General features: G+C 34.3%; 1 protein-coding gene across 1 annotated transcript in view; it reads right to left on the minus strand.

Annotated features, from left to right (window-relative positions):
- The window catches only part of IntS8 (integrator complex subunit 8), a 307,298-nt gene that overhangs the window by 46,877 nt on the left and 247,933 nt on the right, over positions 1-12,488 (minus strand). Inside the window, exons 20-21 of the mRNA XM_090392448.1 lie at positions 11,062-11,095; positions 6,609-6,668 (exon numbers count right to left, since the gene is read on the minus strand). Of these exons, the coding sequence (XP_090248574.1) occupies positions 6,609-6,668; positions 11,062-11,095 (94 nt within the window). The remainder of the gene's footprint in view (positions 1-6,608; positions 6,669-11,061; positions 11,096-12,488) is intronic.

Consider the following 12,488-nt stretch of genomic DNA (forward strand, 5'->3'; position numbering starts at 1 on the left):
CCAGTTTACAACAGAAAAGGAAAGTAATGATTAGTTTACCCTTCTTAAATACCTTAGTGACTTGCCTTCCAAATCTAACCTCTCTTTCACTGTATACAGCAAACCAAGTGACATAGGCAGATACATTCATAAACTCTCCCACCACCATCCCCCTCAATTACAATCTTTGTTCCAGTGGAACCTTTTTTTTTCAACAGAACTCAGCCACATACAAAACACCTTCCTATCCAATGGTTACAGTTTGTAAAAAATTAAAAAAATAATCAGTCCTAACACTAATCTGCAGTCACCCCTTCAGAAGGATTTCAGAAATGCCATCAGCATCTCCTACATCTGGAGTACAGCAGAAAAAATAGCCAGCTTAATAAAAAAAATTACACCTCTGCACTGGAAACTTACTACCCTTATCTGGTCTACCAAAGATCAGCTCCATACTCTCTCAATGCCTGGAGCATGTAAAGCACCCTGTTCCTGCAAGCTGGCATATTATGGGCAGACAGTTAGATCAGTTTAGATGAATACAAAACTTATATCTGCAATCATGACTACAGTTAATATGATCTTGTAGACCATGTATTGGATACCACTCACAGGATCCCTTGGAAGAAAACCACTGTAAAACTCAATGTAGCTTAAAAATACCAAAGCGCTTTACATCAATTTTTAAGGAGGTCAAGTACTCTCATGAGAACTGTTACAAAAATAACCTTGTTTGTCTCTGTAATTTTTACTAAATATATAATGTAAATAACCCTATGGGAATTGATTGTATTTACCATTTTAACTAAAGTTTCTAGAATGTCAAAAACAAAGGCAATGCTTTGCCATCGGAACTTTGTATAATGTATAATAGCTATGTGTAAGAGCAAAGAAAGTTGTTTACGAGTAAGTGCGTGAGGAAAGTTGTTTGTAAGCTCTGTGCATGAACACCTTCAAAGCTAGTATCAGAGAAGTTTCTGCTGCCTGACAAGACAAAGAAAAAAAAGCACACGGAGGAGAAAAAAGAACGGGCCAGCCTTATCAACCCTTTATGCAAGGTCCCAAGAAGGTGAAAATAAAAGAGGACTGAGCCGAACATCGGTGGGCAGTTTCTGGCAGAGAACTAGAGGCAGTCGAATTCCAGCTGCCGAGAAAGAGCAGAGGCGAGGTCCAGTTAGTGAAGCAGGAGAGGCAAAGCGCTGTTACTGAGGAGAGCCAGAGGCAGTCGGTGGAGAACCTGAAGCATACTGACCCAGAGAAACTGACTTTATGGCGAATTCACGCCAGAGGAAAAAATTGGGAAGTCAACCAAAGCCAAAAGCTGCAGAACGATCTTCAAGCCTGTATGCTGAAACTTCTTGCCTAAGCTTTTTGAGTACCGGGAAGACTGCAGTACAAGACACCGCTGATATTCCGATGAAACACCCCCTGAAGCAAGGCCTGAGATGAAAGAAAAACCATAGCGACTTTGATACAGGACCTTTGGAAGGTGTCGTGACAAAGAGCCTCCATAAGTGTGTTCCAACCTTTAATGTAGATCCTTTTTGTAATCTAGGAGATATGTCATAGATGGACTGATAAGAAATAGTAATAAGAAATATCTATAAGAGAGTCCTCTGATTTGTTGTTAACTGGAATATTAATTGTAAGATAAGTTGCCATAGTTTGCTAATCTCTTTATGAGTAAATTAGTCTCAGCAATTTGGTTTTCTTAAGCAGAGAAGTAACAAAGTAATTACATTGTTTAGTCACTTAATATCGAAAAGGGAAAGTTTGTTTCTTTATACCAAAAGCATAAAGGATAAGTAGAGAAGAGTAACCTCCCTATCGCTTATTTAATGTACTTTATTTTAATGTAAATAAATGTGTTTTAATTATATGTCAATAGAGTGCCACCTGATTGTATATTTTACAATACACTGTTCCTAAAAAAAAATATCGGACTTGTGAGCGGGAAACCAAGTGAGATAGCCGAAGCGTATAGTTATAGTTGAGTTTTATGCCAAGTGAAAGATATTCATGGCACAGTCTCAATAAAATAAATTTTCTAGTATTCATAGACATAAGACTTGTAGTGCGAAAGGTAGATAAACATAGTACACAATAGTATAAGCAAGAATACGCAAGAAAGGTTATGAGAGAGAAAGCGCGCTCTGCTAATTAGAATAACAGTATTTCAAAGGCGCAGTAACCAAGAAGGTTTATAAATAACAAGTAATAGCGCAAACAGTTTACATCACAGTAAATTTAAAAAAGAAAGATGTCTTTGGAATCTGCAGCAGCACCCGGAAATCAACCAAATTTAAACAAATACAGGGAGGTTGGGATGAGGTAGGTTTCTTATAGCTGTAAGAAACCTCCCAAAATTTTGGAAACATTAATCCTCAGAGATCCCAATTTACAACCTTGGCCTCCTACAAATGCCCATAGAGGACACACTACCTAGATAGGACTTTAGAGTCATAGCCACATGTTTCATTCAGTACTGTGTCGCCTTTGTGTGTGTGTGTGTGTGTGTGTGTGTGTGTGTGTAACAATTGTTAGTTGTAATCCCTAAAGATGTCTCAGTAACTGAGATGAAATATTGGAAACATTAAAAATAGTTTTTAATCTTTTACAGAGAAGTATAGCACCATCTCAATTCCCCCCCCCTCCCAATTTTATCCGGGCTCGGAACAAGCATAGCTGACGAATCAGGCCTATGGCTGGGTCTTAAGTATTCCTGACTGTAATCCTTGTGTGTTCATGGGGCCGGGACCCTTCCCATAATGCAAAGCATTATACATGTCCATATGAATATGTGCTTTATACAAGTTGCCCGAGCCCTGAAATATCTCAGGTGCAAAATTTGTTTGCTTACACTTGGATAAAGGATTAAACCAAGTATATAGTTTCTTGGTATCTTTAATTTATAGTCTATGCCAGTGGTCTCCAAACTTTTCGCCGTGAGGGCCACATTGGGTACTTCAGCACTGTTCAGCGGGCCATAGTAAAAAAAAACTCTAGAACTAGATATGAGTTTTATTGAAAGCAGATAAAAACTGATTACAGAGTATGTGAGATTAAATTATCGTATATTAATGACAACAAACACTATCAGCAAATTCTCATATTTTTATCACAAATCATAATAAAACCATTAATGTGAATGATGTAACTATGTTTGTGTTTTTAAAATCTTATTAAACTCAGGTTCAAATTTTGAAGTGCTAAATTCATCAGATAAATTTGCTCTGTATTTTGACTTGATATATTTCATTTGGGAAAATGTTTGTTTGCAAAGATACGTTGTCCCAAAAATAGAGATAAATTTATAAGCGAATTTCTTCAAATTTGCTTGTAAAATTTTGTAAAATTCAAATTTTTTTTCTTCATTAGTCCATTTTAACTGACCTTTTACAGTCAGAAAGACCGTACCTTGGATTACAGTTATTTTTTGCTATTCAGGAATGTATTTTGAACACAATTTTAATTAATGCATTTGAAATCTATCAACACCCAGTGTTTTTTTTGAGGATTCTTATTGAAAAATTAGTCCAATTGGCAGGGTGGATAAAATCATACGCAGGCTGCATCTGACCCGCAGGCCTTAGTTTGGAGACCCCTGGTCTATGCTATCAACTATAGGGCAGAGGTGAATTTTACATTTGTGGAATTTAGATACCACATAAATACAAGGTGGTTGAACATGAACAAATTTTATTTTGTTAATGATTTCTTTGGGCCAAGTCACTGTTTTTCAATAATTTACAGACTTTTTTCTTTCGAGACATTGTGGGGTCTTAAGTAGAACTGTTACTTAGGAGATCCTGCATTTTTTTTTTTTTTTTTTTAATCCTCTTCATTTTCATGATAACTGTTTCATTACCCATATCAGCTTTAGTAATCACAATATGTTATATTCTTATATAACATTTTTAAAGCAACTATTTCATTCTTTTATTCGTATCTATTCATTTGATTCATATTTTTATTAGATTTGTTTAGGATGCTAGCTGTCTAAATGCATATTATTGGCTATTAAAGGTGGAAGATTGTAGATGCCATGTTCATCATAATTTCTAGTTTTAGAACTTGTTTAGGTGTAACAGTGAAGTTATGAATACAACTGAGAGCATTCTTGGCCTCTACTGTAAGTACTTGTGATGATAAATTTACGACCACATGATCCTGTCAAAGTTGCAGTTGGAGCATAGTACATTGGCATTATTGTAGAATTTCAAATTTCTTCAAGTGCTTGCTTTTGCAAATTCTTTTTTTGCTGAAACTTCAAAAAATGTGATACAGGATGGTCCACAGTTCAGGATTTAAAACATTAAATAGTTCTTCATGTATAGTGCTGTTTAACTTGGTAAACCATTATAGTGCTGTTTAACTTGGTAAGCTGCATGTCAGTAGTGGCAATTTTTTCTCGGTAAATACGATGTGCTTTAGCCTAATTGAACTTTTTCTTTAAATATGATAAAAGCAGGAATAATATTGCTGGAATGGCATCATTTAAGGAAGGCTAACCCATTCAATTGTTTGGCTAATTTCAGTTTCAATTTACCAAACTGTAACACTTTGTATACAATATCATCTCCGTGTAGGATCATCAATCTAATAGACCAGCTTAGATGTTCAACATTATTTATAACTTATTTTAACAGTATTACAATGCCAAATAAACTAAATTATATAAAAAAAGAGATGTTTATTACACACACACACACACACACACACACACACACACACACATATATATATATATATATACACACACATATTTTAAGATCTCTTCTCTCTAAAGCCTTCTCTTTTAAACTCTGCTTCTTTCTCTCTTCTCTTTAAAGATTGACCTTCTGCAGTCAAAATACCCCAACAGTAAGGTCATCCTTCTTGGGGACTGCAATGTCTACAACTCATATTGGCTCCTCTTCTCCAGTTTCACTGAACAAGCAGGCAGGAATACCCAGGTGTTTACCATCAGCAATGATCTAGCTCAGATCATCAACCTTCCTACCAGAATACCAGACAATCCCTTCCAATTTGCCAACACACTTGACCTCTTCCTAACAAGCTCCCCTTCCAGGTATACTATGGTTGTCAGTTCTCCTCTTGGTAACTTGTACCACAACTTCATACAAGTCTTTTTTGCCACCAAACAACCTTCACCCACCAGTTGACAGTCTTGTGTCCTTGGGAGGTTTTGTTCCATTGGACCTGATGATTCATATGTATGCATATGCATAGTTTGTTACTCCAATATACTTCAAGTAATGGACATAGAAACTATGTTCCTCCAGACAAATATTAATAGTTTTTCCTATTTGTCCAAAATATGAAAGTTTGCAGGAGCAAGGGGTGATGTAGACAACAGGATGGTCAAAACGATGGAGAGGATTTTTGATGAGCAGATAAGGGTAGCTTCAAGGAGATCTTTATATCGTACCTTTTTAGAACATGTTTTTTTTTTTTTTTTTTTTTTTTTTCTGGAGTGCCCCGGATGTAGGGAATAACAATGGATTTTTTTTATGTTCTGGATTTTATGGGAGGGGTTAGGTTTGGAGGAATAGGAAAAGAGTTCTACTGATTTTGTGAAGAGGAAAGCCATTGACTAAAATAATATCCCAGACATAATTGAGTTCTATGGAGAGACTAGTGTAGTCAGAGTAAATGGTTCTAGCTCAGTTTGATTTTTGATGATACCATATTGCCAGGCAGGGTAGTGATGTGATAGATGATGGATACATTTTCTGCAGAGTAAAAAAGTTAAAGTTCCATTAGGAAGTTTGGTGACCAGATTGTCAACAAAGGGCACACAGTTGTTGCTTTGCTTTCCTTTTCAAAGGTGAATAGAGTCTTGGGCGTTGGTTATTGAGATGTGCCAAGAACATATCCAATATATCCCAGCCACATGACCAAACAAAGAAAACATGTCATCCATGTAACATAGCCATACTGTGGGTTTGAGAGGGCTACAGTTTAAGTCTGTGTGTTCAAAATGTTCCATGAAAAGACTGGCAATGGTGGGGTGTGTGTGTGTGGGGGGGGGGAATTGGAAAGCCCATAGATGTGCCTTCAATCTGCTTGTAGGTTTTCCTTGCTATATAAAATAGCCAGAGTTCATGGTAATATTTAAGGCTTCTATAACAAGGAGAAAGAGTTCATTCTGTTTGTGAGAACTTCATAAAGCATTTTTTTCACAAATGGTTAAGTTAGTAAGGCTTAAACACAAATGGCAGGGTTTTCTCTCCAGAAAACAGACAAAGTGGCTTGTATTTACTAGTGTGTGCAAATTATAAACACATGAATCACTGACAGCCTAATTCCAGGTGGTAAAATAAGCAGGTAGTCAAGACTGCAGACAATTGATACCAGTAGAAATTGACAAAGGAAGATGGTAAAATATGCAGCATTTTTCATTCTGATAAATTTCGTTACAGTTTTGTAACAGAATTTTTAATGAGGTGCCATCACACTCCAAAAGCTTCATAATAAAATGTTAGTATAACTGTTAGAAAACTTAGCAGGTTTAAACCAATATTTCAAAATGAAGAAAATTCTCTAGTAGTACACAAAAACACACAGATTCATTATAACACAAATACCATAAGTAAGGTATAAAAATATTAGTGCTGGATACTTACTTTTAGGATATTATACAACTTTGCTAAACAGGAAATTATAACAGTAAGAGTCAGGGTATCCTAAAAATAGTTAAAAGAAAAAGTTGATATATAAAAAATTTATTTTATAAATGCAATATTTCACAACTATTAGAAAAATCTAAAAAGAAAAAGCTCATATTACTTAATAATAATTCTGCTTGTCTCATTCCTGTGAAAAAAAAAAGGCCAGAAAACTAACAATTTCATAAGTTGATGGACTTATCATTCAATGATAGTAATGTAAAAACGTGAATATTTATAAGCATATCATTTTACATGCACATTATTTATGGATGCAGTCATCAGTTCAATATATTGATTGGGTGGTTGGTAGATTAGGGATTTACTGGCACAAGGACAGCAAAGGTCATACTGCACCAAAAAAAAAAAAAAAGGTTATAGTAGTATTCAAGGTAATAATAAACAGTACAAAAAGAGATAATTTAGTAAATTACATTAAAAAAAGCAAGTATCCAAAAATAAATATAATTTATAATCAAACGTGTTTGTATAAATTAATTATTTTTAAAAAGTTCAAAATTCATGCAATTTGTCTGAGTCTGTTAAGATTAATTCTTTCAATATTTCGTGTCAGTTACAGAGACATCATCAGGTTGTACAATGAGACTTGTAACACACAAAGACAAAAGTGAATCAAGTGGATGAAAGATTAGAGTCCTAACTAGGTGGGACATCAGTCAGGGGGCCTAGGATGATCAGGCAACCCAACCTAGTTAGGATTCTAGTCTTCCATTCATGTACTTCACATAGTTATGAGCTGCTTTCATGTGTGTGTGTTATGTCTCATACTGTGCTCCCTGACGATGTCTCTGTAACTAAGATGACATATGGAAGAATTAAATATTTTTAATCCTTTCCAATGCTTTTTCATTCCATTAAACTTCTAACATAAGTTTTTCCCAAAACTTAAGCTTACAAATATATTTATACTATTTATATAATAACACATTATTATATTATTTATATAATAACAAACAAATTTATTATTTTCTTGAATGAAGTCACTCCATCAGAATGTGATAAATGGTGAGATCATCAGTCCTCAGCAAATAATGTGTGAAATGAACTGCAATCTATGCAGAGTCTAGAAAGAACAACTTCCTCTCTTCTGTTTCTATGCTGATTAGACTGCTAATGCTTAATTTCAAGTTTAATCTCGTGTAATTAATTTGTCAGTACTTCCAGCTATGATGACTGCCATTGGGTAATTAGCTTTGATCTTATAAACTGTAGTATGTATATGGGACTGACAAACAGTATGTAAAAAAAAAAAAATGAACTGATCTGGAGGTCCCATTTCCCTCGTTTTAATGTGGCTGGGAATCCAAGCACAACCAAACATCAAATTTAAGGTTCTTCATTTTAAACATACAATTTTAGAACCTCACAAAGCACTGGATGTGGATTGTACACAAAGAGGAGATGGCCTGTAAGAACTCAATGCATCTATATAAATCATACACTTTGATAGCAGTTTTCTTTCACATATACAAGCTGAATCAAGTGATATTAGATTGGACATGCTAAAGTCAAGAAATACAGCAGCCAAACAGAAGTCTCAGACCTTGAGCTATAATGGGAAAGAATTCAGAGTGTTCTGTTCTGTGTACATTAAATGGTGCATATAGAGATGATGGAGTGCAAGACTTTCTTAGTCAGAACAGTGATCAGGTGCAGGACAGAGTACAAACCTGCCATGGAGGAATGCTGTTACATTTTGTGTAGGTAATGTTGTCAACATTCATGCTCATAGCTTGCATAATCTCTTTAACACACATACAAAAGGGGCTTTTATCAATCTGACGTGTCATATTGAGCTGTGTAGGATGCTCTCAAAGATACTTTATTTTTAGAACAGATTTGGTATACTTCTGGATGGGCAAGGGGAGGAAGGGGATCTTTAGAAGAGCTGAGGAGGCTTTTTAATGTAGCCTTAATATTGCATTTTTTCTATTTTCTCAGATATATCCTTAATGTAAGGAATGGCTATGGACTTATTTAATTTTTTTTTTATCTTTGATAGCATTCTTGTGAAGGATTCTGTTGACTCTCTTCCTGTTGTAGTCACTCTTTATAAATGCTATGCTATTATTTGAAACTCATTTTGTGTTTTAAAAAAAACAAAATTACTTAAGTTGGTCGCCACATGCCCAATGGAAACTGTTAAAAACACTGTTATCACATTATGCTCATGTCCCTACTCATACACTAAAACAACATGCCAGCATAGCCAACAGAGGAAGGAAGTGACAGCCCTAATTATCACTTAGTCAAGAAAGTAGCATCAGCTTTCAAGGAATTGGCAGATCATTCCCTCTCTCACCTATATAAAATACACTAAACTTCATAAACAAAATTAAAAATGTTACATTTAATAATGAAAAGTTATTAGTCATCTCTGACATAACTGCCTTTTTTTTTTACACAAATGCCCAATCACTGATATGTTTCTTCCTATTCTTCTTCTACGGAACAAATTTCCAGCCAATATCATGGCCCTTTTTTACCATGTAATTATCTTTTACTGAAGAGTGCCTGCATACATGTTCCCCTGAAGATGCCCATTTAACTTTGGCAAAATGTTGAAATAATAAGCTAATTTATAGCATATCACATACAATAACTAACACTATTATCAATTTTGTATAATTTGAACAATGAAAGCAGGGCACACAGCATTTATCAGAGGTGTGTGGCTATTCTTTGAATTTGAAAGTACGGAAAATAATCAGAAAATCCTTGATACATGAATTTCAAGCTAGAGAATTACAAATGCACGACTCCTTTCCATTATTAATATTAATGTAGAATTAAGTAAAATATTACTCTACCAAAGTGAAAATATTTTTCTCTGTCTTTATCTGCACTGACCAAATTTTCCAAAAATATGGATTTCTTCTATACCATTACTTTATTATATATATTTATTATATATTACCATTATTATACATAACGAGAATTACTACAATGCTATTTTATTACACTAACAGGAAATTTAATATTTCCATTATTCTTGTTGAGAGGCTTATACGCTGGTTATACATGATAACTAATAATTAAGGAATTGACAGCGTACACTAGAAATATAAATTAAATAAACTTTAATATATACTTTCCAATATTTCGGCAAATGTCACGTTGCCATCTTCTTGGGAACTTATTACAAAGACAAGTGCACACAAGTACTACATAACAGCAAATGAGAACCAAAGCTAGGAAGCTAACGTTTTCCTAAAGTCCTGATGGTGCCCCCTGGCGGGCTATATTGGTAGTTCTTGGCCTTTGGGCTGAAGTTCTTCTGATAAATGTTTCCCAAATTTGGGGCAGTCTCATGCATCCAAATAAAAAACATGACTCGACCACCTGTTACAGACCACATAGAAAATTGGCATCCCTTATCCGCTCCACTAAAGACCAACCACTTCCCCTAGACCTACCTGGTGTATACCAGGTCCCTTTCAGCAGTAAACTGTCCTACTTTGGCCAAACAGGCAGGACAGCAAATATCAGAATCTCAGAACACAAGGATTACATCCGATTTCACAAGTACAGCCACTCTGGGCTTGCAGGCCACGCTCTGGATACTCGCCACAGAATAAGATGGAAGAAAGCCACAGTAATACACCGCAGCAAGTTCAAATATGAAAGACTATTCATGGAATCAGCCTCAGCCCTTAGGAACGTGCCCAACCTCAACAAATTTGGATGCATGAGACTGCCCCAAATTTAGGAAACATTTATCAGAAGAACTTCAGCCCAAAGGCCAAGAACTACCAATATAGCCAGCCAGGGGGCACCATCAGGACTTTAGGAAAACGTTAGCTTCCTAGCTTCGGTTCTCATTTGCTGTTATGTAGTACTTGTGTGCACTTGTCTTTGTAATAAGTTCCCAAGAAGATGGCAATGTGACGTTTGACGAAATATCGGAAAGTATATATTAAAGTTTATTTAATTTATATTTCTAGTGTACACTGTCAATTCCTTAATTATTAGTTATCATTAATATTTCCAATTCTAAATACCACTCTTCACAGCATCTAGAGTATAACTCAGCAATTTGTATATAACAAAAAACAGACACTGTAAACCATATTCAAATATTTAATTAATACAGCAGTATTTTGCCTACATCATGACAACACATCTTCAGCACAAAATACACTTTGACATGGATTTTAAAGCACTATACAGAATTAAAGATTTAATTAATATTGCAATGTTGTGACAACTGTCACAACAGCAAAATCAAATTAATTAAATCTTGTAATATTTTTGGTCTGTTATTTCTTTAACCACTGTGATTCAAGATAAAGGACACATCAGTTTAAAGACATATCCAAAGTTTATGGCAGGTTAAAATTAATAAAACTTATGTCATTTCAAATATATTATTAATGAATATGATACTTACAGTTATCTTTATAATAAATTTCATAAGTGAAGATCTGTAAAAAAATTATTCGATTTTTATGCTTATATAATGAACTCTTATTAAGTTACTTCATAATGCTATTGTAGATAGTGATAATTACTCATATTTAAACAAATAAAATATGGAAACACAGATATAACATACAGTACTGTAAAAATTACATGAAACAGCAACATTTCTAGTTTTTATTTTTTTTATTTTTTAATTTGAAAGCCCTTATCTCAATAAGTATCCATAATACTAACATATTATTGTTCACATTGTACATGTTTGTAATATTTAGTGTAAAAAATACAAAAATAAAACATGAAAATATACCCTCCTTCAAAAAACCATATATGTTTTTTTTTATTTTTTTAGTATCCTGTAGAAGATCCTTCTACAGAATACTATGAACAACTATGACAGCTTTGTAGTATTCAGGTAGAGATTTTACAAGTGACTGGTAAAAATCACATGATACCAAAGTCTCACGATTTCCACAATTTTAAGTGGCACCCAGTGAAGAGATGGCCAGCAAGTGCCATCAACTCGTGGTCCTTAACACAATATTTTTATTGTATGAAATAGTATGGGTTCCATGGAATTTCCAGAAGAAAAAAACAACAGTTCCCTGTGTAGGACATGATCAGTTCTTACCAATATCATATTCCAACATAAAAAAAAGCATGCATAAATTCACATGGAGAGAAGATGCAAGAAATAAGACAAGTCTCATAGACTATGTTATTGTTGAGAATGATGTTTTCCCATGGATTCAGGACAAAGAGCATATGGAGGATTTAAAATTAGAAGTGAATAAAGAAGAACCCTTTAGTTCTGATCAGATAAAATTTCAATTTCAAATTTGAATTTTATTGAAAAGAAGATCATGTAAGAAAGTTTTAAAACGAATCAAAGTTTAGCAGCTTTCGGTGGTGAATTGTAGAATTGCAAACACAATTCAAGAAAAAATGAAAGATTTTGAAAACAAGAACCAAACCCTGAAGATTCAGTGGAAAACCCTAAAGAAAACATCAATTGATTCAGCCAAAGAGATATGTGGTTAGGCTGTCTGCAAAATATAGAAAAATCAGAACTCCATGGTGGAATAAGGAAATTAAAGAGGCAGTTAAGGAAAGCAGAAAGTATACTGAAAGTTCCTAGTAAGTAAGTCAACTTATGCTCATAGAGAAAAACATTGAAAAATGTAAGATAGTGAAGCACTGTATAAAACTAGCTAAATAAAAATTAATGGGAAGCCTCCTTTGGTAAGAACATAGTAAATATCAGGAAGGTGGCAAAATATTCTGGTGGCTGCTGAAGGAAGAAGATAAGAAATGGAGAAAAGAGTACTTACTGTAAAAGGAATCAGAGATGATAAAGGTGACATGAAAAATCGAAGGTAAAGATACTGTGGTTGTTTG

This window comes from Typopeltis vanoorti, chromosome 1 (genome assembly GCF_054136105.1).
Source record: "Typopeltis vanoorti isolate ZY-2024b chromosome 1, IOZ_Tvanoo_1.0, whole genome shotgun sequence".
NCBI lineage: Eukaryota > Metazoa > Arthropoda > Arachnida > Uropygi > Thelyphonidae > Typopeltis > Typopeltis vanoorti.